General features: G+C 42.2%; 1 protein-coding gene across 1 annotated transcript in view; it reads right to left on the bottom strand.

The window, feature by feature from the left end:
* Positions 1-26788, bottom strand: part of Cpne4 (copine 4) — a 452533-nt gene that overhangs the window by 39763 nt on the left and 385982 nt on the right. The window contains exons 8-9 of the mRNA XM_032910406.1: positions 3948-4046; positions 336-422 (exon numbers count right to left, since the gene is read on the bottom strand). Of these exons, the coding sequence (XP_032766297.1) occupies positions 336-422; positions 3948-4046 (186 nt within the window). The remainder of the gene's footprint in view (positions 1-335; positions 423-3947; positions 4047-26788) is intronic.

Here is a 26788-nt window from a genome sequence, read left to right as displayed (position 1 = left end):
TATCTCATACTTAGTCACTTCTCCCACATCACTTGAATATCTTCCTCTAGATCTGCTCTGTGCACAGAAGAGCCTGAGCTATGACCTTTACTTCCTGTCCTTTGGGGTAAGATTATCCCTGGGAAAGGGAAGGTGACATTGGACTATCACAGCTTTTAGGCCACATGATTATATTTGAATTCCTTTGTCCAGTGCTATGTAGATTTTATGATTTTTTTTCCTTTGATAAGGTTACTCCCTTGTGGAAACCATTCCCCTTTGATCACATGACTTGAACTCCTCCCACATGGCAGGTCTAGCATTATGCTCCTGGCAGAGAGGAGAATCACACATACCTTGCACTGATTCAGAATCACCATTCCTGAATTCTTGTAATTCTTCTTCTTGGCCTTGTACTTGGGGTTGATGCATTCCCACTGTACCTACACAAGAGGGTCAAACATGAGCATCTTTAAAAGGAAGTCAAGTCTTTGAAATAGGCCAAGCTCCTGGATGCTTCTGGGGACACACATGAAACTGAATGGCTGGAAAATGGTCTCTAGGTGGTACCCTTGGCAGCCCTGAGAATGACAGGAGGAAGTGATTGGCAGAGACAAGGGACTGCCTTGTGCATATTCTCATGCCTTCACTTCCCAGCATTTTGTCCTTTGACTGGCTGCTTAACTCCTCCATGCCTTGGATTTCTCATCTCTAAAGCTTAAGATTCTTTGGCTCTGAGCCCTTCCCTTGGCTTTCATTCCAGAGGACACCCTTTGAAGGACAGGATAAAAACCTTGGAAAACATTGAGAACTGCTAGATTAACTGGTAGCTATCTAGAACAATTTTCTTCTCTTCTAGATTACAGACAATTTCATGAGCTAGAAGCTACTATGAGTCAAAAAATCAATGGTCTTTGTACATTTCTGTTCCTAATCCTGAAGGAGCTGGAACCTCAGGCTTCCATTTGGGAGACAAGAGTTTATTCCTGACAATCAAAAATGCCCGAAGAAGCAGCTTTGGAGGCAGATGTGAGCAGGAAAGACTGACACAATGGCCTCCGATGACCTCAGTGTTGATGTATTAGTCATGTGACTTGTTTTGGCCAATAGTTCATAAAACATGTGGTGAGAACAGAAGCTGGGAAAACCAGTGTTCTGAAGTTGCACTTTCCTGCCTTTAAGTTTTATTTTACCAGCTTGTAAAAAAAATTATACATCAGAGGATAAAACCACCACCACCACCACCACTATGATTACCATTATCACCATCAACATCACCACCATCATCACCATTCCTACCATCAGTACCAACAATAAAACATGCACGGAGAGATGTACTAGTCATCACTGCTGCTGAGGCACAGAAGTGTGAGGGTTCCATGGTGACATAATGGACAGAGAGGAGTTATCTTGGGTGAACCATACAAAATTGACAACCAAGACATTGTCAGGTAATGATGTTGTTTTGGGACAGAAAGTTAGTGGGTAACTCATTACTCAGCAATAGGTAAGAGTAGTGTCTCACTACCCAGGAGGCTCCATCAGTGACTCTGAACCACTTCTCTGGTCACTGTAAGAACCACTCCAGATCCTGGTCTTGCATCCACAATGACTCCTTCCAGGAGGATCTTAGAGAGGGCGCCCCTATTTGGTCTTGTAAAAATTTTCCCCTGATCATCTCAAACTAAAGTTCCTTATGGGAGTGGTCAAGACTTGATTAGTTAGAAAATCACCATGTTCTGTCAGCATCATGACCCAGGCAGGGAAAGGGAGTTTGAATGATGGTTTTCCTCTTTTTCCCTCTGATATGGTATACTGGGGTTTTCAGGTTCAAGGTTCCCATCTTCTCATCTATCAGATTAACCTACCTCTTCTTTTCTCTCTTTAAATGATACTTACACAGTAGCCAAAGCATTCTCTGAATAGACATGTGTGCATATGTATATGTGTGTGCTTGTACACAGGCACACATGAACATGCATGTGCAGGCCATAGATACACCTCAGGTATTGGTCCCCAGGAGCTATCCACCTTGGTTTTTGAGATAAGATCATTCACTGACCTGGAGCTTTCTAGATTGGACAGGCTACTGAGTCTGTAAGCCCCAGCTATGTTCTTATCTTTTCTCCCTAGTGCAGAAGCATGCCACCATGCCTGGCTTTTTAACATGGGCTCTGTGGATCAAAACCAGGACTTTATGCTTATACAGCAATCCCTTTACCACTGAGCCACATTGCCCCATGCTGCTAACACAATCTTTTAGCAAATTTGAACCAGTTTCCAGCATCACCCAATGAAGCTGCCTACAATGGTTGGGATAGCCTGTGTCCTTTTCATCCAATAAAACAGCCACCAGCTGCATATCTATTGAGTACTTGGAATGTGGCTGATTTTACTGCTAGATACAGCAAATTGTGTTTCTTGATTTAATTTTAATTAATCAAAATATAGTCACATGTGGCTGGTGGCCACAATATTATTGTAGAACATAGTTTATGTCCTCATAACATTTGGAGGATTGTATTAGAGTCAGTTCTTCCTGCTTTGTCATTGATTACTTCCCATGCAAGGTTACCCTATACTCTCTGCACCCGATATACTGGTCCCTTTCCAAGTACTCTGGCATACCAAGCTCTTTCCTGCATCAGTACCTAAGAATGGTCTCTCTGAAATGTTTTTCCCTTACTCATTTCCATCCTCTTTCCTTGGCTTTTTCTCATCCTTAAAGGGTCTGAAGTTAAATGTGTCCATTTCAGCTAATAACTTGTAACCCACTCCATAATTAGAGGGTTTCTATTCTATGTCTTAGAAACTTATATTTATTTATGTGAGTACGTGTGTGCACCTGTGAGTGTGTGCATAAGTGAATGCATTTGTGAGTACTTGTGTGTGTGTATGTGTGCATGTGCATGTGTATGCATGTATGTGTGTGTGTGTGTGTGTGTGTGTAAGTAAGGGGGCAACTTATAGGAGTTGTTTTTCTCTTTCTACATTTTTGGATCTCAGGGATCAAACTCAGTTCACCAGGCTTGGCAGCGAGCACCTTTATCAGAGGGGCCATTTTTGCAGTCCCATCTTTCCTTTCAAAATAACATTTGTCACAAATTGTAATTGCCTCTTAATTTTTTGTTTACTTCATCCATGTTTAGATCTTACTTTGACTCCCATCAGTCTGCTAGCTTTAGGAAAACAGAGGCAATGCTGGCAGGATTGGTCGTTGCGTATCTAGAGTCAGGCACACTGGATATTGTAAAATCACTGAAGAAGAGAATTGTTTCCACCAAATAAATGTGTCAGCACAGGGGCTCGAAGTGGAACTAAATTTTACTAGCATCTCACAGACACAGAAAGTACAGTGGCCTACACTTCATGGCCTCAATGGGAATTACAGATTTATCTCTGTTTATCTGGAAGCATCTAGCCTTGGTGGTCTTCAATTATGATAGATGTTATAATCTTACTTTTAATGGCCTCTTGGGAACCTAAAGATGCAATGTTTCCCATATTTATTGATTTGCCTATTTCTGTTTATAGAGGAGGCAAGTGCAACTTTATGATCCACTTTAGAATTGCACAGGGTGATATTGGTAAGCTGACATTGACTTATTAGTTTGACAGGGCCTGGATCTGTACATTTTATAGAGCAGCAGTTTCTCTAGCTGTGCTTCTTATCATCCAAGGAGTGATGGCTTATATTTAATTGTGGTCCTTGGGAAAGTAATGCCACTTTTCCAAGATTGCATAACTAAAGGAAAGTAGTCCTTTACTCATTGAACTACTCTGGTTTCCCCATGGAGAAATTGCTATTTTAGGGTCACAGGATGGCTTTGGGTTGAGAATGTTCTAGAATCAAATCCCGCCATCCTCCCTTTTCATCGGACTCATTCATATATGGAAGATTTGCTGTTAGCACTTCCATTTTTAGCTAAAGGTGCATCCTAGACAATGCCTTGGGCAATACCACCTACCTGTTTCCCTTCCATGGCGCCTCTCATCTCCTTGAAGGTAGAGGTGAATTCTCCAATAAAGTCGTGCTTGCCATTGGAGTCCCAGTCCCACACTATGCACTGCAAGACAAAAGGATGACTGTTTTCCCCCAGGGCTCTTATCCTAGCAACTTCAGGCAGTGACGACTTTATGAGAAAGAGTATATGAAAGATGCTTGGTCCGAAACAAAAGCTCCATGTGATGACGCAATATCCCTTTGGTGTCCAGAGCATTTTCCTTGGCTGTGTTGGCCACAACCTCCAGACAGCCCTGTGACACATCGGTCACTGTGACAACTTATCCGTGTTCTCAGAAGAAACCAGTAAGTCCCAGAGGAGAAGGGGATGACTCTCTAGAAGAGCTGTCTAGTGAATGACAGCCTGAGTCATGAACGCAGTTGACCTGCTGCAATTCAAATGCCTTTTTCTCCCCAGTCCTGAGAAAAAAGATTCACAGACAGTCAGTCTCTGGTTTACAGCTGGGGAAGATGTCTGAGTTCAAAAGTTTGTAGTTTCCAGAACAGTAGCCTGTTAGTGACTTTGACTGAGTGATACTGTTCTTGTGTTTTTTCTATCTTCTTGGTGATAAAAGTACAAAGCCAACAAAAGCAAATGAAAAGGTTAAAAAGTGAAAGCTCTCACGGTACCTGCAGGAGAAGGGATGGATGACGGTGAACAATATCGCACATCCATCACTCAGCTCTGGCTGTCTGTGTCTAAACAGAGAGATTCATCCACTACTGTGAAGGTGAGATTCTGGGTGTCCTGGCAACAATTCCTACAGTGACTAGATTAAATCAGCAGCAAGCCCCCTGATTGGCTACATAATCAAGTGGAGAGGAACGTTCTGATTTATCTTTTCTAGAGTGAATGTTAGACTATGGTCTTTAAAAATAGCTCCATGTTTACATTTTAAGCCAATGGAGCACCACAAAGGTCAGGAGAACAAGAAAGACTTTTACTTGGAGGTCCCTTCTAGAAAAGGAGTGTCCTAAAGGTACGTATGTCTTTTCTCAGGCTTCAGATTCCTACTCCCCAGTCAGTCCAAGAAGCTCAATTGCAGACCTGTTTCTGGATCAGGTAGGGCTCCCCACACATGTACAACAAAATGTGTCCCACCCTCAGATATATCCTTATTCATTTAATTTTTGTTGCAATAAATTGCACCTGCATCCATACAGTCACTACAAACTGGAAATGGGCACCATTCTCAATATTTGACAGATCATCTGCATGCTATCTGCTTTGCATTGCTCAACTCCATTCTTTCTCCCCTCCCCTCCCTTCCTCCCCTCTCTTCTCCCTCCCCTCTCCCTTCTCCCTCTCCTCCTTCTTCCTTTTCCCTCCCCTCCCCAAACCTCCTCCTCCCCTCCCCTCCCTCCCTCCCCCCTCTCCCCTCCCCTCCTCCCTCCTCCTCTCCCTCCCTCCTCCTCCTCCTTCCTCTCCTCTCCTCTCCTCTCCTCTCCTCTCCTCTTCTCCTCTCCTCTTCTCTATTTCTTTGTAACCAGTAACTACAACAGCCACCCACCTGGCCTTCTGGCCTCCCTTGTATTTCTCTACCTTTATGATCCACTAATTATACTAATTACTTGCTTTGAATAAAAGTGATTATTAATATGTCTTCTGAGATCTTTCATAATCTGATCACCATCAGTCACCCTAAATTTGCACCTTATAATCCATGCCTACAATATTTTAAAAACATTTTCTTTAATAATAAAAAGTGAGGTGGGTGGGCTTGTAAAACACTTGTTTTGCTAAGACTTATTTTTCTGTTTGAGGCCTCTTGAAAAAAAAACTAATTTCTCAGCTTTTCTCACCATAAGCACAGAGGATTTGTTAGCTAATCCCTTTGCTTAAAAAACAATAATAATATTTTCTGTGAAGAAAGAATGCACCAGCACGGGCCAGAATGGAAGAGGTGAGGACAAAGGGACGTGCTTTACTGGAACAAGGAAAACCCTACTTGATATCCAGAGACCCAGGGGTAAGGACAGAACAATTCACACAGTTTCCATCAGAAGACTGAGGGTGAACTACTATACATTGGCTCTTGAATGTTCTTCAGAGACCCATGCATTGAAGATCCAAGCTTGGCTTCCACCCTGTGTCACTATTAGAACATGGTGGGGCTTTCAGGAGATGAGGCACAGAGAAGAAAGTTAGGTGAGTAATGTGCGCTCTGAAAGTAGATAGCTGGATCTATACTAGTGACCTTTTATTGCTTTGATAAAATACCATGACCAAAAGAGACTTGTGAAAGACTTTATTTTGGCTCTTAGTTCCAGAGGGAGAACGTGTAATGGTGGGGAGACGTGGGAGCAGAGAGGTGTGGCTGTTGGAGCAGGAAGCTGAGAGATCACAAGAAGCAGAGCAAACTGGAACTGCTACAAGACTATAATGCTACTAAAGCCTTCCTCCAGTAACATACTTCCTCTGACAAGAGTCCGCTCTCTAAAAAATCCACGACCTTCCCAAACAGTGTCACCAATCAGGGACCAAGTATTCAAATGTAGGAGTGAATAGAAAACATTTTTCATTTGAACAAGCATAAGACCTCAGTGTCCCCCCCCCTCCTTTTCTTTTGTTTCCAAGACACCTTCAGATGAGTAGGTCTCCATGGTCATATGCTGTCACCAGGATATTCTGCTTTGTCCTGGGCTTAAATTCTATGATCCCATTGACCATGTACTCCAGATTCCAAAACCATAAGCCCAAACAAATCTTTCCTCTTATTTAGTTGAGGTACCTTTGTCATAGTGACAGAATATTGGCTAACATACAGGTCCAGTAAACGAGGTGAGAGGAGGTAAACAAAACAAAAACAAAGACAAAAACCATTGGAAGCAATGATGTCTGATTTCCTGGTGCCCCTCACAACGTCTTGTCTCCTGTTAACCCCGGGACTGCTGTCAGCGTGGTACCCGCAGCATCATTGTGCTGATGGTTACTTGTCGAATAAAGAGCATCATACTCACGTTCTGGAAGCAGACCAGACAGTAGAATGAAACAGCCTACTGAAGTGACTGAGAGCTGAGTGGAAAGTAGGAGTGGGGAGGTGGGGCTGGCAGGTGAGTTTGAGGAGTGGACACCACATAAGCACTGTAGAGGTCACTAAATTCTGTAGCGATACAGATTCTGTAGCACCATGTACGTAGCACCATGCATTTGCTTGTGCATATACATGTTTATGTATATGTTGCATAGATAGATGTGGGTGTGGGAATGCATGCATGTGTGTAGCACAGAGATCAGCACTGAGAGTCTTCCAATAACTTTCTACTTTAATTGAGGGAGGATCTCTAACTGAACTTGGGGATTGCCAATCTGGTTAGACTTGCTGGCCAGCAAGCCCTAGGGATCCTCCTGTCTCAGTCTCACCAGTATTGGGGTTATAAACACACATTGTCGTACCCGGCTGTTTATACATGGGTGCTGGGGAGCAAACGTGGGTCTTCATGCTTGCACAGCAGGCAAGCACTTTATTGGCTCAGCCATTTCTCCGGGCCCTCAGCTTCTCTTGCTTAAAGTTTATGGTTGAAATATATTATGTGCGTGTCAAATATTATAATAAAACCCATAATAATTAATAATTATAATAAAATAAAAACATTTAGAAAACATCTGAATCCTATACAAGATACAGTTCAGCGTGACTGTTCTTTGAGATGCCCACATCCATGTCTGTGTGCTCTAATCTTTCTTTAAATATGTTTCCTCTCTGTTTTTAAATAAACCCCAATTTTGCTTCACAGCAAAAACAACCACCACAACAAAAAATAGAACCTCACAACAAGAAGGGAAATTTTGCTAAAGATCGTTTCTTAATTTCCATTAATATTTTGGTCTTTCAGTTTCCTTGGCTGACAAATACCAAAAGTAATTTATTAACACAGAGGGGGTTGAAAATTGTCTAAATTAAAGAGCAAAGAAACATGACCCTCCCATTTATCAAGTTTGCCTATGATGCTTTAGTTCTGCCTTGTTTTTCTTCCCATCACAGATTAAGGCTACATTTCTTTGTCCCCTTCAGTTTGGGGGTGGCCATAGGACCTATACTGTGTTATGAAGTACCAGGAAAGGTTCTGAGTTCTTTCAGAAGGAAGCATGAAGGACCAGAATGTGTTTTCAGGATTAACTTCTGCCTGTGCCTTGGTGACCAATAACATGGTAGCTGTTGTGGTGACCTGAGGCCCAAACTGAAGGTTTCACAGCACAGCTCCCTCATGATGTATGATTGACATAGACACACATGCACATAGGAAACAAAGTTCCACCATTCTCCACCTCTGAGATTACCGTACCGTCTGCTGACAACCACTTATGTCATGGCCATAGGACAAGGGCTTGTGGACTTGTAATTGATTATAATTCCAAAAATAGAAAAAATCCCAGAAGTTTGAAAAAAAAGGAAGCAAAAATAAATACTTACTAAGAATTAAATCGTCTCAAAATACAAATGATATGTTTTCAAGGATTCTATTTTATTGCTATAAATATCTAAAAAGAAGTGTGTGTGTGTGTGTGTGTGTGTGTGTGTGTGTGTGTGTGTGTGTGTGTGTGTGTTGGGGTTCCCATACAGGACCCAGTGGGGAAAAGTCTAGTGGGGAAAAAGCCATGAAGGGACCTTTGGGATGTCTTTGAGCTGTCATCTAGCTTCGGCATGACAAGGTTAGTTCTAGTTGCAGGGTGCAAAAAATACTCTCAATGAACAGCTTTGCTTCTTTTGGTTGAAATGCTAAGTGTACTGGACAGTTTGTGACATAAGTTGGCCTATAGTCAAGTCCATGAGGGCATTTGGGATTAATGATGGATGTAGGGGAAGCCCATCCCTCTATGGGTTAAGACATTCCTGGGCAGGTGTCCCTGGGTTGTACAGTAAAGCCAGCTGTGAGCCTTGGGGAGCAAGCAGGAAGCAGCATTCCTCCATAGGCTCTGTTTCCATGTGGCAGGATTCTAGTTTACTTCCTTCCTGACAGGCTGTGATCAAGACATACAAGCCATACAAACCCTTTTCTCCCCAGGTTGCTTTTTGTCATGGTAAATCACATGATACATCACAGAAAACCAGGACACTAAGCAATGCGGTGCAACTTTGGAAAGAATCACGAGAATCCCTTTTTGTTCTTCCAGTGGACAGTGGGAAAATAGCTTGATGATTCGGCCATTCACAAAGATTGCTTAGGATAAGGACTGAGGTCGTCATATTGTACAATAATTGTTCTGTTGCATATGAAGCCTATCTACCCTCTTTAATTTTCTTCCTTCTGTCTGTCTGTCTTTGCTAGTCCCTCCTTAGTGACAGCCACTTATAAGAAGCAAGAATCAGAAGACAGCTTACTAGGCCTAGACATAAAAGAAGAAAGGTCCCCGAGACTTCTGCTCAAGGTTTATATAACAACTGTGTCCTATCTCATACCTAAATCTGACACTTGAAGACTTGCTCTCTGCCTTTGGCAGGAGACTATTAATAGGCACAGAAGACAGATGCAGACAAGAGAAAGAAAAGGGAGACAGGCTTTTAAACCTTGCCTTGAACAGGCAAAGAGAACCAGAGTCCACTTCTTTAGGAGAAGTAGCACAAATGTGGTACTGGGTTTCCCTGTCATGCTTAGGTTACTTTCCCCTCCTTCTGCCAGTCACAGCATCCCAAATGTCTGGAAAGTGCTCTCTAGCTGGTGAAGAAAGTACTGACCACTGACCCCTCCTGGGAAGGACGAGTGGAGCTTGAGAGACTTCCTGTCAAGGTCTCCAGGAGCAGGCACACAGCCTCAGACTTTCATGGGACTCTGGTTGGTTGGTTGGCTGGCTTTGAGACAGGGCTTCTCTGTGTGTCCCTGGCTGTCCTGGAACTCACTCTGTAGACCAGGCTGTCCTCAAATGCAGATATCTGCCAGCCTCTGTCTCCTGAGTGCTATGATTAAAAATGGGCACCACCATCACCCAGCTCAGCCCTGCTTCTTGAAGTAGCAAGGTTTTCTTATTTGGGGCAGTTGTGAAATTTTGTCTTAAACACTTTCAGAGGGGTCCCAGAGGATCGAAGGCACTGAGGCATACAGATAAGTAGTCCATCACGCCGTGCCTCAGAGAGCTGATGCACTGAGAAGGAAGTACATCTGGGTGAAAAGCAAACAAATCAACCTGCCTCAGGAAAAACATCGACAGAGGTGAGATGCCTTGGTGTGACTCTGTGAGGAGGCCTCGGCGCATCTGGGAGAGCTCAGCTTTGCAAAACTATCTGCAAGCTTGAAGGTTCTCACAGCTCCCGAAGGACTCGGGGCGAGAATCTGAAACTGTACGTTTTTGCAGATGGTCTGATGGATCAATAATCTCCTTACAGCCAGGAAATTAATGACTGGATTAGTTTCTTTTCCTGTTGCTGTGATAAAAATACTCCAAGAAAAGCAACTTAAGGGAGAAAAGGTTTCTTCTGGCTCATAGTTCAAGGCCACAGTCCTGGGGGAGGAACTATTTGAAGCCATCAATCACATCGCATCCACGATCAGGAAACAGAGCCCAGAGGATGCATGTTGCTGCTTGGGTTCCTTTCTTTACTTGTACAGACCAGGACCCAAGCCAGAGATTGTAGAAGTGGCCTTCCCACCCCATGTAACACAATCATGATAACTCCTACAGGCACGCCCAGAAGTCTAGTTCTCAAGTGAGTTTAGATCATTTGTCAAGTTGACAAAACGAACAATCCCAATGACTGAGACATGGCTTCTACAAATCTATTCGGTCGGGGATCCAAACTCAATCCTTCTAGAACTTCATTAATTTCATTAATACTGCACAAATCACAAAATATAGAAAATAGAGGATGGATATTCTGTGGTTGCAGTGTCATGGACATCATGCAGCTTTGGACCTGCAGGACTGGCCCTATCACATGTTCTAGCAGTTAATAGATGGGATAGACGTTGGGGTAAGCCAACACAAGGCAACAACAGGATATCTGAGAAGAGTCCTGGTGAGAATCTGGTATTGATAGGGTAGTGTAGCAGAAGCCAGAGACCTCAAAGCAAACCAATGACAGATTGCTATGAGCTTTGCAAGTAAAGATGTTTGGACGAAAGGGTATACTGTGTGACACACTGCAACACACTACAGCTTCCTCAGTGCAATTTTTTTCTTCCATTTGAAAGCAGGTTGCAAGAGCAGCAGGTAACTATGAAGGGACCGGGAAATGAGTGAGGTTGGGGTGTATGATGTGAAATCCACAAAGAACCAAAAAAGGTTTGTCAAAGTATAAAACAGTTACTATATGTCATTCACTCTTCTGAGCCCATCACATTTATCAGAGCTTCTACCTCAGTGTTGAAGAATGAAGCTGAACCCTTATTTTCTGCAAGAACAGAAGAAAAGTTTTGGATCAAGGACTCAAGCACGAGATCTGAAACCATGCATTCCGGGAAGAAAATGGCGGAAACATTCCATGATGTTGCTCTTGGCAATGTCTTCTTGGGTATGACAACAAGAGTACGGCAATGAAAGCAAAGGTGGACAGACAGAAATACAGCAAAGCAAAGACCTGTCCTGCAAAGGGAAGGATGAACTGAATGAAAATGAGGTGACCAGTGGAACAGGGTCAAGCATTTGCCAATCACTTATCTCACTTCTGAAGAGAGGAACTCATTCACATCAATAGAAAAATAAATAAAGAAAAGTAGTAACAAATCAGAAACCAACCAAGAGTAGTTGGGTTTTTGCAAACAGAGGCATCACCTCGCTGGGCTGTAGCTTCTTCATGGTAAGCAAATGCTCTACCCATCTGTCTGGACAGTTCAGACAGAGTTGTTGTCTCATCCAAATGAGACAGGACATGTGGCAGCACTGGAATGATTATAAATGACCCCACAAGAGAAGCTATTAGATAGGTCAGTAAGAGCTATGAGAAGAAGCAATGCTCTTCTTTTGTGGTGTTGGCCTAAGCAGGTTTTCCTCACACACTTTGAATTCCTTTATTTCTAAGTTAGAATTTCAGAGTGAAGTGATTTGCAAATTGTGACTGAGTCTAAGATATTAAAATTTTTATGAGCAACTTGAGGCAAGGCATGGTTGCCATTTAATAAATCAAAGAATACCAGATTCCTTAGGGCACTTGTATGAAGAGCGGCCAGTTCCTATAAGAACAGGATGTGTGAAATACCTTGTCCTCTCTGGCCTGTGTTACAGCTGAATGTGTTGGCAGCATCTCAGTAGCCCTCCCTATGCCTGGTAGGCCCAAACAATTGGCCAAAGCCTTACAGAAGTTGGCCAGGCTAATTATTTATTGATGTAGCTCATCAAAGGCTTTACAACGAGGGCTAATCTTCTAGACGCCCACTCTCCTTTCTCTTTTATGCTCTCTCAGTTCCTTAATCCCTTGCATTTTAGTCCTGATGAATTCAAAGCTGTGCAGACTTTACTTGACTGACTCATCAGTCGTGAGGTGTTAGAAGGGCAAGCAGAGATGCTACCTCAGTTCTGTCCATAGGAAATCTGAGCCTAGAGACGCAGCCTAGATGGGAGAAGAAAGATACTGAGCTCTATCCACCGCCTGCTAGATTTGCTCATCTGTTACCAGGGCCTTTTCTGGGCCCAGAACTTTTAAAATTCAGAATGTCTCTAGCACGTGGGTCAGCTGGTGAACATCCCAAGCAGGAAGGACTCATAATTATTCTCCTGCTCTGCTTGTATGCTAACTCAGCCAGTTACCGGCCTCATTAGCTCCTACTATTATAACCATTCACTTTATTTGTTTCTTCTGTCTCAAGTTCTGATTTTCCCAGATACCCTCTATTATCTATGATGACTGATGTTATATACCAAGTCACATCATAGTCTTTTGGCTAACTTTCAGCCTGGCTATTCTAATGTTAGTTGTCAATTTCTTATTTTTTTTAAATAAAATATATGTATTTATTCCTATAAAATTTCATACATGTATTCAATGTATTTTGATCATATGCACTACTTGGTACTTCTCTATAACTTCTCCCAGGAGCTTCTACTCTATCACAGCTTCAGCTTCATGAGGTTTAAAAATATAATAACTATCATCGTCATCATCATCATCATCATCATCATCATCTTCATCATCAATTATTATCCCTAAATACAATTAGTGCTGACCACATATGGATGGATATGGAATAATCCATTACAGCATGTGCAACCTATCAGTGACAGCACATGTAAAGAAAAAGAAAATGTACTCTCTTTTCCTCATTAGCTATCAACTGCCAATAGATTCTCTCCTGGAAATGGGGCCCTGGAAGCCCTACTTCTATTCATGCTGAAATTCTGATAGGCTTCCTCTAATGGAGGTCTTATGTAGGGAAATGTAACCCTGGCATATCCTTTCATCTGTTCTCAAGGAGCATGGGTATGGGACACCAATTGCAACTTTCAAATATGGAGTCCTTTGAAAGGGAGCTGTGAGAGTAACAGATGTTTGGAAGCCCCAACAACTGAGTAAAAGATGTAGAGTTAATGCCCTAGCAGAGACTGAGAGGCCAGTACAGATCAAACTGTTCTCCAAGCAGAAAAACTACAATCAATGAAAACGAATTCTACCTTCAAAATACTAAGTAAAGGTTTCAAGAGCTCCTTTATAGCTTTCCTTCTTTTATAATTCATCCTATATTATTTTACTATTCCTTGGTGAAGGGATTTTGTTGTTGGAGTTCCTAATGTGTTAAAAGACAATAAAATCTTTCTTTATTAAAATGTTAACTTTTACTGAGAGTAGTTTCTTCTTCTATACAATACATCCCAACCACACTTTCCCCTCCCAGCACCCTCCACATCCCTTCTTCCCCAGGTCCACTCCCCCTCCACTTCCTCTTCAGAAAAGAACAGGCCTCCAAGAGAGAACAGCCAAACAGGACAAAGCAAGATGCAATGAGACAAGGCAAAAACCGTCCTATTGAGGCTGAATGAGGCAACCCAGTAAGAGGGAAAGAATCTCAAGAGCTGGCCAAAGACTCAGAGAAACACTTGCTCCCACTGTTAGGAGTCCCACAAACCATCACGCTAATGGTTGTAATACATATGCAGAGGACCTGGGCAGACCCATGCAGGCCCTGTGCATACTGTTTCAATTTCTGTGAGTTCCTGCCGGAAGTCGGGGGGAAAAACTATAGGAACCAGAAGAGATGGAGGTTACCAGGAGAACACTGTCCACCAAATTAACAATAAAATCTTTCAAAGTTTAGTAGCTACATCCATTCTAAGGATTATCCATTGGACGAAATAAGTACATAATTTCAAGACTATTTTGTTTGGCTAGTAGTATTTCTGTAGTATTATGTTTCTGTGAATATGTATCACAGCACTGAGAACTTTGAGTATATTTCAAGTGGCCTGAGCTTGTATAATAAACTAGAAATTTATGCTCTATTCACAATATTATTGCATCAAGGAAAAGAATATTCTTAGTATAAGTAACTGTTAACACCTGGATGGCTATCATTTCTAAATTGAGAATAAATAAAATTTCCTTGTAGGGTTCTTTTTGTCACCTGGCATCAGCATCTCTGATGACATCATAGTAAACGATCTCAGAACATGAGCTTACGGGCAGGATTCATGGCTTCAGTCCATGGTGGCTTGACTGTCACACCCGTGAGAAGGCACTGCAGCAGAAGCGTATGGAGAAGGGTAGTGAAATGGCTCATTACAAGCTACCCAGGAAGCAAAGAGAGGAAAGAAAAAGAGGAAGGAGCTGGGGTCCTAACATCCCCTTCACAAGCATGACTTCAGTAACGTCCTTCCTTCAACCTGGTCTCACCTACCACTTCCCACAGACACCATCATCTGAGTACCAAGTCTTCAACACACGATCTTTGGCAAGGGGATGCACCCGGGATCTAAACCAGAAGAGTGTATAGTGTGTTTCCTTTATTGTCCATCTTTGATGGACTCCGAGGTTGCTTCTGTATCTTGGTGACTGAAGGGAGTGCTGCAATAAACATGAGGCCGGGTGTCTTTTAGCACCCGAAGCTGGTTTTCTTTAGTTATCCACAGTGGATTTGCTGGTAGTTAGATTTCTAGTTAAAGATAAATATTAGTGTGCCATAGTGCTTTTGGCTGTTATTGAACCTTTAAGAAACACTTCATGGTGTGGAGCAGAGGCTGAAGGAAGGCCATCCAGAGACTGACACACATGGGGATCCATCCCACATGCAGTCTCCAAACCCAGCCACTACTGGGGATGCCAAGAAGTGCATGCTGACAACTGTCCCCTGAGAGGCTCTGCCGGAGCCTGACAAATACTGAGGTGGTTGCTCGCAGTCAGCCATTGGACTGAGAAGGGGTCCCCAATGGAGGAGTTAGAGAAAGGACTGAGGTAGCTGAGGGAATTTGCAACCCCACAGGAAGAACAACAATATCAACCAACCAGACACCCCAGAGCTTCCAGAGATTAAGCTACCAATCAAAGAGTATACATGGAGTAACCCATGGCTCCAGCCACATATGTAGCAGAGAATGACCTTGTAGGGCATCAATGGGAGGAGAGGCTCTTGGTCCTGTGAAGGCTGGATGACCCAGTGTAGGGGAATGCCAGAGTAGGGAGGTGGGAGGGAATGGGTGAGTGGGTGGGGGAGCTCCCTCATGGAGGCAGGGGGTGGGGAGATGGGATGGATATTTCCAGAGGAGAAACTGGGAAGGGGGATAATATTTGAAGTATAGAGAAAGAAAATATCCAATAAAAAATGGGGACAAAAAGAGAGAAAAGAGAAACATTTCATGGAATGCTGACTCAGAATGTCAATTCACAGGGTTACAAAGAACCTGCCAAGCAAATGACTTGTACATGACAAGAGAGGCACAGAGGAAAATGGTAATCTGTTTAGCAGCGATTGTGTTCTCGAATCTTTCAGCTGAATGAGGTTACACTCCAAATTATAATATATTCTTCCAGCGCAGCTACCCAGGGTTACTTACAAATTCCTTTGTGAGCCACATGTCAGAGCAATCAAAGCAATACTCAGGAGGGCACATCCCAGCCCAGGGAGGTGACTTTGCAAATATGCACAACACTAGGAAACGCTCATGCTTTCCAGTTTTCTCCCTTCCACAGATCAAAGATCCAGAGAACATTTCCCCCATTTCTGTAACGTGGACTGGTCTGGAATTCACTGTGTAGTCTGGGTGGCCTCAAGTTCATGATCCTTACTACCTCAGGTTTCCAAGAGCTATAAACACAGAAATAAGTCACCTCACCCCGACCCAGAGAACACCCTAAAACAACAACACTTCTAGCTAGGTAGGATAGTATAGGACCGTAACCCAGTATTTGGAATTTAAGCAGGAGAATCGTGAGTTCATGGCCAGCTTGGTCTACTTAGAAAGCCCATATATAAAAACGTTTTAAAAAACTATGCTTCTAGTTAAAGACAGAACTAGAAGGCGGGAAGATCGCTAAGGCTTCTTAGGAACAATTGAGATGTGGCGTATGAGGGTCTTGCCTCATGGGGAGACCTTGACAATTTTTTCCTAATCATCTAGCTTTAGTAATATACAAAACTAAAAAGGACTTGGTATAGAAAATGCATGGCTTTGTAAAAAAAAAAAAAAAAAAAAAAGGAGGGGGTGGGGGAGAAGAGAGCCAGCCAGCAGGGCAATTTTGTAAAGAAAGTAGTTTCTTGATGTCCCATATACATTCTTGATAGCGCAAAGCAGATAAAAGGAAAGATGCCGTTTTGAGTAAAGAAGACCCAAGGTGGCTAACCTGTCAGTAGGAGGAAGGCTCTCAGAAGGAGAGAAAGGTGTGGAGCTGTGGGACCTAGACTTGCTAATTTCGTAGCCTCAGGTGTGTTTCATTTCCATAGCAACCCAGCTGACCCAAATGAAGACTTGGCTGGCACTTTGTGACCCGGCTATAACAAGGCTGGACATGGAAAGGCAGACCACTAAATCATTAGAGAGAACAAGGACAGAATCAACCCAAGAGTAGCACAAAGCTAAAATGATCTGATTCACAAGAGAGGCTCATTCTCCACCCTTCCAGTCCTGCACCAGTGTATCAGGTGATGCCATGCAGGCGGTTCTTTTCCTCCTAGCACCGGTCCTACCATCAGTGTGCCTATGGCATGCATGTATCCTTATTTGCTGCTTCATCTTTTACTACAACTCTGATCAATAAGTAATGTCTGATTAGGACAGATAGTTGATTCATTATTGAGGGAAGGGTATGCTCGATTGGTGGCCTCTTCAGGGGAGAAGGTAAGAGAATAGGCAGGAAGAGGTGTGTGAAAAGGGAGGTGGCAATACTTTTACAAGGTATTTTACACTGTAGCTAAACTTAGTTCTGAGATGCTGAGAGAGAGAGAGAGAGAGAGAGAGAGAGAGAGAGAGAGAGAGAGAGATGCACAGACATTTTAATAGCTCTGAGAACTTGGTTTCTCTTCCATGAGGGATAAATAAAATAACTCTTCCCCACTTCAAAAACACACTCACACTCATACACTGACATACAAATGCATTACACACATGCATGCACATGTGTATACACACATGCGTGCGCGCACGCACACACACACACACACACACACACACACACACACACTCCTAAACAAAGGGGCCTGATATGTGAGAATATTACACAGCAACCTAACAGAAGAGTTTCACACTGATAAGGAAATGATTTTTCTCTCTTAAATGAATTGCAGCCATTGTCTTGATCTTTGTGACCACACAGAACGTGGACGATTCTGAAGATATAAGTTGTTATCCTGGGCAAATCAGATGGTCCTTCTAAGGTCTGTAAATTTTAGAAAACAGCCCGTAAGAGGAAAGGTCCAAATCTGTCTCATCCACCCTTATTCATGGTGAAAATCATTAAGGAGCATCTATCATTCCTCATCAGCTACGAGAGAAGAATTATACGAACAGTCAGACAAGCAGAAGCTGTCACAGCGATTATAAACGGCTAATGTTCAAAGCAATCTGCAGAAAGAGTAGTGAAAGCAGGGCTGGTGGTTGAAGGAAAAAAAACTATGAACTGTGAAAACCTGCAGAGAAAGCCACTCAAGACGAAGAGGAACTGGGGATCTCTTCTTTGTCACCCCTACAATGAACATTAGTAAAAGATCAAGGTAAACAGCAAGGAAGATTGGACACCAAGAAGCTATAGGAAGTTTAGACCTATAGCTAAGAGTCTCTGACTGCTGGCCTCACAGAAGCTCAGAGCCACGGTCTAGGCAGAAAGTGCCAAAACATCTCAAGTCACCCTTTGCCTCCCACATGTACCCAGGGACGTGTGTTTATACAATATGATTGATTACCCTGCATTTTGCTTTGTCAGTCAGCCGCAGAATTAATTACACATTATTCTTGGGCATTATTATATACAATGGTATGGCAAACAATGCTAATGTAATGGGCCTTATCATTCGGCTATTAATTTGACGATATGACCACATCAGCACTGATGGGCGCAGGCCTTCCCTAAGGGTAATTTATGTCACCGAGCATACGGCTGTCCCATTCCCATTCTTGCCGACTCATTATTCACATGGATGTAGGCCATGAATCTGTCAATAATGGAGAAATAAATGGAGTTTGTTTTTCTTTAATCTTGATAAGTGCTGATCACGAAACAATGCGGATTTCATAGCACTAAGATACAGTCTAAAAGAAATGTGGGATCGCTGTAAAATTTGCAAAAAAAATTCTAAAAAATGGAATGATCAAATGAAATGAAAATTGGAGGTCACGGGTATCCGACTGTGGTCTCTCCAAAGGGATAACAGCTAGTCTGCCCGATGTCTTCAAAAGACTTATTTCTACCACTTCAATGCACCCAGGTGACTGCTCCTTGGTCAAAGTGTATCTTCTGAGAAGTCTTCCCTGAATACTGGACTTGGTGAGGTCCTGGCTTATGCTGGGGAACTCCAGAAAACAACCCAAGGAAATGATACATGCAAAGGAGTTTCTGGAAACAAGTTACATGGGAATAGAAAACTAGGTCAGAGCAGAAGAGGACCCAAACAAATCTCCTTTTGAGGTTTATTTTATTTTCATTAATTAATTGATTTATTTATTCACTTTATATCTCAATGGCAGCCCCCCCCAAGAAAGAAGTTTTGACTCCATCTCTTAGGTATGCCTGAAAACTGTGAACTCACTCACACCTTGGAACTCAAGTTTTGTGGGGAGGAGAACAAAACACGATCTCACTCTTTAGCTCAGGATGGCCATAAACTTACCGCAACCCTCCTGCCTCAGCCACTCGAGTGCTAGGATTATAGGTATGAGCCACCGGTTCTAACTCAGGATTGGACACTTAAGCCCCTGGTGTGTGTCAGTCACCGATGAAGGGCTGCTCCAAGCATTTCAGTTCAACCCATGCACTGAGGTTGTCTTGGCAGCCTTGGGCTAGTCCTCCCACTAAGACGTAGGTACTGAGCACTCAAGGAGAAGGAAGCTAGGGGCAGGTGTGTCACCAAACACTAAGGAAATCTAGTGTGACCCGGGTGGTATACATTGATAGTATCTGCCTCACTGACTCTGAAAAAATTCTTATAACACTTAAAGATGCTCTGTAAGAAAATGTATCATGCTGTTTTATTTTATTTTTTTAAATAATTATTTAGGATATATTCAAACAACTCAACAACAAATTTGCCATCATCTTAAAATTTCACAGTGTACCTCCAGTTACTTAGAAAAAAAAATCTTTGGGCTATTAAATTGGATACATTCTTTTTTTTTTTTTGTTGGATAATTTCTTTTTTTATTGGATAATTTGGATAATTTATTTACATTTCAAATGTTATTCCTTTTCCCAGTTTTCTGTCCATAAGTCCCCCAGCCCCTCCCCCTCCCCCATAAGGGTGTTTTCCACCATGCATCCCCCTTACCACCCTCCTGACATTCCCCTGCACTGGGGGTCCAGCCTTGGCAGGACCAAGGGCTTCCCCTTCCCCTGGTGCCCCAACAAGGCTATTCTCTGCTACATATGCAGCTGGAGCCCTGTAGTGGTGTTTGGGTAGTGGTTTAGTCCCTGGAGGCTCTGGTTGGTTGGCATTGTTGTTGTTATGGGGTTGCAAGCCCTTTCAGCTCTTCCAATCCTTCCTCTAATTCCCCCAAAGCGGGTCCTGTTCTCAGTTCAGTGGTTTGCTGCTAGCACTGACCTCTGTATTGGACATGCTCTGGTTGTGTCTCTCAGGAGAGATCTGTCAGCATGCACTTCTTAGCTTCATCAATCTTATCTAGTTTTTGTGGCTGTATATATTTATGGGCCAAATGTGGGGCAGGCTCTGAATGGCAGTTCCTTCAGTCTCTGCTCTAAACTTTGCCTCCATATCCCCTCCTATAGATATTTTTGGTCCCCCTTTTAAGAAGGAGTGGAAGCATCTGCATTTTGATCATTCTGCTTCTTGAGCTTCCTGTGATCTGTGGATTGCATCATGGGTAATTCAAACTTTTGGGCTAATATCCACTTATCAATGAGTTCATGCTGTTTCATAATTGCTTAGCTAACTATCACTTTCTCCTATGGAGTCTAAGCCTCATTGTGGCAGAAGCCATGGTTTGTTTTGCATTTACCACCAGTGACAAACCTAGTACATGGCCCATGGTTAGTCTTCACGCTCTTCAAAAATATCTGTGAAAATTCCAACAGGGAGGGGAATGGGGCAGGGGAGTTAAGTGAATTGAACTTGGAAACCCACTGTTCAGTAAAAAAGAAAATAACAGAAGAGAGAGTTCAAAGGTAGATCCCCTACAAGACTAGACAATGCCAGTCTTAAAAGTAATGGGTCACAAGAAAAAACAAACAAACAAAATAAAATAAAACCAAACACCTTAGTGACCAATGTGGGATACCTCTGTAGGAATTGTTGATTATGGAGACCCTTGAGGACCTCCAAACAATAGAGTCTCTTGCTTTTTCTTGGTTACACACAAGAACTAGCTAATAAGACCCTAATTCTGAAGACTCTTCACACAATGGTGCCACGCAGGCTCTAGGTAGTAAATCAGTCAATGGTCTTACTTAGCTATGACCTCTATGGACCATAATACAAGGCAGGCAAAATGTGCCTATTGTGGCAATGGTAACCTGTTCTGTGACTGAATTTGACATCTGCTCCACAAGGAGAGTATAAATGTCAGTGACTAACTGACAACTCAGTAAATAAAACAAATAATTATTATCAATCAGGAAGTAGAGGCAAGAAGATTAAGAGTTAAAAGTTATTTTCAGCTATCCAGCGAGTTAAAGGTAAGTCTGGTCTTTATGAGACCATGTTTTAAAACAAAAAATTTAAATTATCAAGCATCTAAAATCCATAAAATTCTGAATTAGCTATTATCCATAAAAGGGTAGGTGAAATGGATACAGATGCAGCCTCGTGGAGCTAAGGGGTCATGACTAATACCATGTAGGTCCTCAGGCATATGGGTCTCACTCCTTACATAAAGCACACACTTACTGTTCTTTATTCCTGAAAGGTTTATCATTCTTTCATCAGTCAGGCTTCACCGCAAATTTCTCCCAAGGTGAATATTCAGAACCAGCTCTATTACAAACACCTCAGTATCTTTCCTCAAACTATTCCAACCCCGCATTTAACTCATATTAACAGCACCTTCTAGCACAACACTCACTAGACTGTATCCTTGATTTATTTGGTCTAGTTGAAAGAAAGAGATCTCTTCACTTTCATATCCCAATACTCTTATTTTTTCCACTTAACAGACACTCAGTATTATTGATTGAGTAGTACTGGTTGAGTAAAGAAACAAAAAAAAGTTAATTTCTTCCTCGAAATTAACAAGACAATCCTATGGCCGGTTGTATCTAAATGCAAATATTCACACACAAGTTCCTTGGCTGAGTAATGTGGGGGAAGATTGTGTATTATTACGCCCTAAACTTGAAAATTATTCACAGTGCACCTTAATAGGACCTGGGCAGACATGAGCGAGTAGACAATGAGCATCATGAGGAGCTGGAGGAAAGTCACCCTCAGCTTCCTGCACATGCCATTCCTGTACTTGCCGCATCCTGAACATTCACAGCCCCTTAAGGCGACAGATGCTATTCCTCATCCTATTCGTGTGCTTTGCACATTGACGTGCCAAAATCTCGAAGCTCCTGCAAGAGTCAAATGGTTTGACTTCTGTCCCAAGGCAACCCAAGTGTAGTTGAAGATACAGTCCTTTTTTGTTGTTATTAATACTTATTAACCTCTGAAAGAATTGATGCTCTGTGAAGTAACCTTTCCAAATGCATTGCCAGGATATATGAATCGATTTTGATTTGGTTTTTTTTTTCTTTTACAAATGGTAGCCTTAATGCAGAGAGTGGAATTTTGATGGAAATGTGGGTCTATTTATCAAAACTCTTTGAAAATATACTGAATGTATGACAGCCAGGGAAATGTCTAATTGAGTTCCCATACTTTTACTGGCTTCCCAAAGTAGTTATCAGAGGACCAGTTACAAGGAGGGCCATTCCCGTTGGTGAATGGATGGGTTTTCACCTCTGGGCAAACAAGACATGTTCCATGTCCTCAAAGACAAATAGAGCTATTCATGTGTCCAGTAACAGGAATTGAATGAGAAGAAAAGTTCAATTACTGGAGTAATAGCCTGATGAGATAGGTCAGTGACCCTACTTAACACTGTCAAAAGCTTGTTCTCCACGTGTCCATCTTACAAATATGTGTCTGACTTTATCTGGATGGAAGGGATGGGATGCCTTCCTGGCTGGATCATGGAATCAAATCCTTCTATCTCATATGGAAGTATTCTTAAGCATCTGTCTGTAATAAGAGGTGAATTGGTTCATTTTTTACAAAGAACATGGTAGAAATTTCAGGCTTAACAACTGAGTGTAAATTTTTAGTTTTCTCATGTCATCTGGGACTTTCAACACTGCCCTACACACACTGGAAAGGAAGCATGATAATTCAGTGAAGTTGCCCTTGAGTGGCTGAATTAAGACAGGAAGGCTATGGGATGAAACAATGCCATATCAGTCAGTAAAGACACACATAATTAAATAAATATTCTTTAAAAAGAATATTAGTGGCTAGGGAGATAGTTAAGTTGGTAAATACTTGCATGGCAATTGTGAAAACCTGAATTTGTCCCCCAGAATCCACACCAAAGAGAAAGAAATCAAAACAGGCAAGTGTGGTCATATTAGCAATGAGGAGACCAACACAGAGGTTCCCAGGGGCTTGCTGACCAGTCAGCCAAGCCTACGTGGTAAGCTTCAGACCCATAAGATTCCTGTCTCAAAAAATAGAATGGACAGCTTCTGAGGGACAGCATCTGAGGTTGACTTTTGGCCTCCACACAGATACAAACACACATGTACACAAGTTAATATGTACACAAATGCACACCTATGTACACATGCCCTTCTGGAAAAGTATTACTGGATTACCCTAGACCTTGTTTTCTATTATTTAGAGAGCCCCTGGAATAAGTCTATACAAAGCCCCTATTGGTTATTCTCAATTAGACCCAGGTATTCAGATTTGATCATATATAATTGCTACTCTAAAAAAGCACAAAGGTTTACTGGACCACCAAAAGTTGTGAACATCAAGGGTTTAATGTTATTGTTCTATATGATAAATGAGATGTGTATTCCAAGCAAGTAACTGAAGCATTATAGATGCTAGACATGGACAGGGTTCAAGATCAATAACTGTGATAAAATAAGGTCTACAACAACTTTTATGAGCCTAAATGGAATGCCTGAGTTTCCCTTGCATCATCGGATGGATACGTGATCAGTCTTACTTAGGCATTCACTATTGGCTTGGATGTGATCCTTGCAAAAACTGTTCTATGGAGGTCATTTTGTGGGTTTGGATCCCATGCTTTTAGGACTTTTCTCTGCTCCATCAAAATCCTCCAACTTTCAAATACCTATGTTAGTTGCATTGGCAATAGCTAAACAAGAGAAGTGAAGAAGTGAGTGTATGTTAGAAGGACACCATCATCAAGTTGCCTGACTATGTCAAGACTTCGTCCAGGCTGGCAGTGAATGCCATGCTGCCAGTTGTGGTTTCCATACTGATTAAGCCATACAAATGAAGTCATCTGTTCTTTCTCAGGTCTTCAAGTGCCTTTCCCCCATCAGAGACCAAACAGGAGGTTGTCTCCAGGCATTAAATTATAGCAATCAATAAACCTTCCACAGCATGGCTCATTTAGTGTCAGAGACATGGGCATTTTGCTAGAAGAAACAATGATTACCTGTCATGGGATCTGAAAATCATTGTGTTTACTAGAGGTCAAGAGTGTGGGCTCTTTGTGGCTAAATGATAAACTACCCTTTGGTCCTCAGACTGCTCTCTGTGGGATCTCATTTTTTTGAACGGTACACTCAGCTATCCAAGCCTAGTTATTTGAAGAAAATCTTCAATTTCTTCCTTTTTTTCTTCTCCCTCTGTCCCAGCACTTATTCAGATATTAAGACCTCTAGCTTCCACCTCTTTGGTCCTTTCATAATCTTTTCTGGGTCATATATTTACCCCAAGTCCTCAGGGGGCTTCTATTCCCTGTACCTCTTCTTCATCTGCATTTAATAGTAAGAAAGATGTTTCTAAATTTGTTATCAGAATATGGTACTCCTCGAGTTCAAATGCTTTTCCTCTCTAAATTGTCTATACACAGATAACACAACAAGGATTCTTCAGAATACTCTAGTACTTGATAAATACTGGAATGGGCTGACTTCATAAAAATATAAGTAAAATACATGAAGATCTGGCTCTGCAGGTAAGAGTGCTTCATGCTCTTACCAAGGACTGAAGTTTAGTTCCCAGCTACTGTCTCAATTATCATGCAAGCATGCCCCATTCCCAAATTACCTAAAGCATAGCAGGTATACAACAAAAACACACTCAGTGGTGAATCAACAGGCCATGTGGCACAGAGAAAAAATAACAGTGTTTGTTCAGATGCCGAAAATGGTATGCTTGTACCTCAGCAAACAAATGGATTGCCCCATGTTCTCTAGTGAATCACATTTACACAGGAACATTCTTTCAGTCCAGCTACCTGTCAGGTCCCAGGTCAAATTCCATCTTCTCAGATAGGCTTTATTCCTCTAAACTTGGAAGAAGACAGTGGCACAGGCTGAGGCACTGTGACTGGTCATGAAGATCTACAAAGCTTGCCTCCTCACTCTGCCCATTCGGCTGTGGGAGTTTCAATCTTCCCAAAGAGCACTGAAGTATGAAGTTGCAAAGGTTTAAACAAGCATTCTGGAACCCTTGGTGATTATCTGAACTATCCAACCCTCCCAGGGCCATAAATCTCTAAGAAAACTTCGGAGAGTGACACACTTCACTGTGAATTATCACTGAGCATGCCTGCAACCCCTCCCCCCAAACCATCTGTGCGACCTAGCCTGATAAAGTCAATACCCCCACGGTTTTTTACTCTTGGTTACCTATTTGGCTTTGATGAGTAAAATATTTTGGGACATCGTTTGCCCAATTATGGCTATGATCCACTGAATGATCACTCATGGCTCAAGAAGATCTGTGAATGTCATTTTCTGTCAAAGATTAAGTTTCTTATTAAATTGAAGAAAACTTTGTGAGTGTGAACCAGACTATAATGGTAACTCCTATATTCATATCTTATACCATAGACTCCTGGATATTCCATCTAGGAAACACATGCATCCAAACTGACAATGTATTTACTTCAGGTGTGACTCTTGTGCTCTACTCCACACAACTGTCTTTGGAGGTAGGGACTAGAAATCTGAAAATTTTACAATGTCTTCTTTGGGCATTCTAAATAGCTAAGAATAAAGACTTTTTAATCATTATTCCTGTAATGCAAATCAATCATGTTGCAGATGAAGGATAAGGCCAAGAGAGATGAGAGATCCTGCCTTTCAATGTCTCACGTCCAGCTAACATCAAATGTACATGGGGACCTGAATCTATGATTCCCAAGGTTTGTTTTTGATTTATAGCATCCTTAGCTTTTTCTTTTGAGACATTCACTTTGGCACAGTACAGGATCCTGATGAGGCTGCTTCAAGGCTCGTGAGCTATCTCTGAGGTACAAGATCTGAAGGCAAAGGACTCATCTGGACAAATTACATTCTAGTTCTTTGCAGGATGACATGTAAACAAAACCAAGGAGAAAGTATGTTTGCATAATCTAGCCATCCTCTCCAGACACTCGATATTTTCCTGCTCTATTCTCATATTATACTCAGGAGAGGGTCTGATATTAGTTATTTGTTCCTCTGTGTAAATAAAGTAAAGAAGTGTTTTACTTGCATATGCCATTGACCAGGTGCTATTTTCTTATTTGCTCTTGGATGATGCTGTTTCTGATTGTCTGTAGTAAGCACTCCCAGACAACCTTTGTTACAACCTTCCATTTTGGGCATTTGCACTCTGGATGACTCTTACTTATTTGCACATCTGTCTGTTTCCTGCATTCTGTTATCAGCATGTAGAAGGAAAGGAGCGAAGTCTTTTGTTTCTTCATCTCGATTTCCAGGACAATTCTCAATATACAGCCATTGATAGACTCAAGGGGATGGGGAGGGAAGGGGGAAGCTAAAGTGTGCTGTGATCAAGTACCTGATAGGAAACCCTTTAAGGGAGGAGATGGCTCACAGTTTAAGGGATACAGTCCTTAGTTGCAAGGGTGGCATGGAGGTGGGATCTGTCCATGGTAGTAAGTGGCTACCTGTTGACATCTTACTGGATTAGGAAACAAAAGCAGAGCATTAGCACTTATGTTCCCCACCCTCATCTTTCCACTCAGCTAGACCTTTCCCCCTTTTCCTTCAGCCCATGGAATGATGCCAACCCACATTCAGGGTGTGTCAG

The sequence above is a fragment of the Rattus rattus genome, chromosome 8 (genome assembly GCF_011064425.1).
Source record: "Rattus rattus isolate New Zealand chromosome 8, Rrattus_CSIRO_v1, whole genome shotgun sequence".
NCBI classification, from domain to species: Eukaryota; Metazoa; Chordata; class Mammalia; order Rodentia; family Muridae; genus Rattus; species Rattus rattus.
Note: the sequence above shows the minus strand (reverse complement) of the source record. Positions and strands in the feature narration are given on the sequence as shown.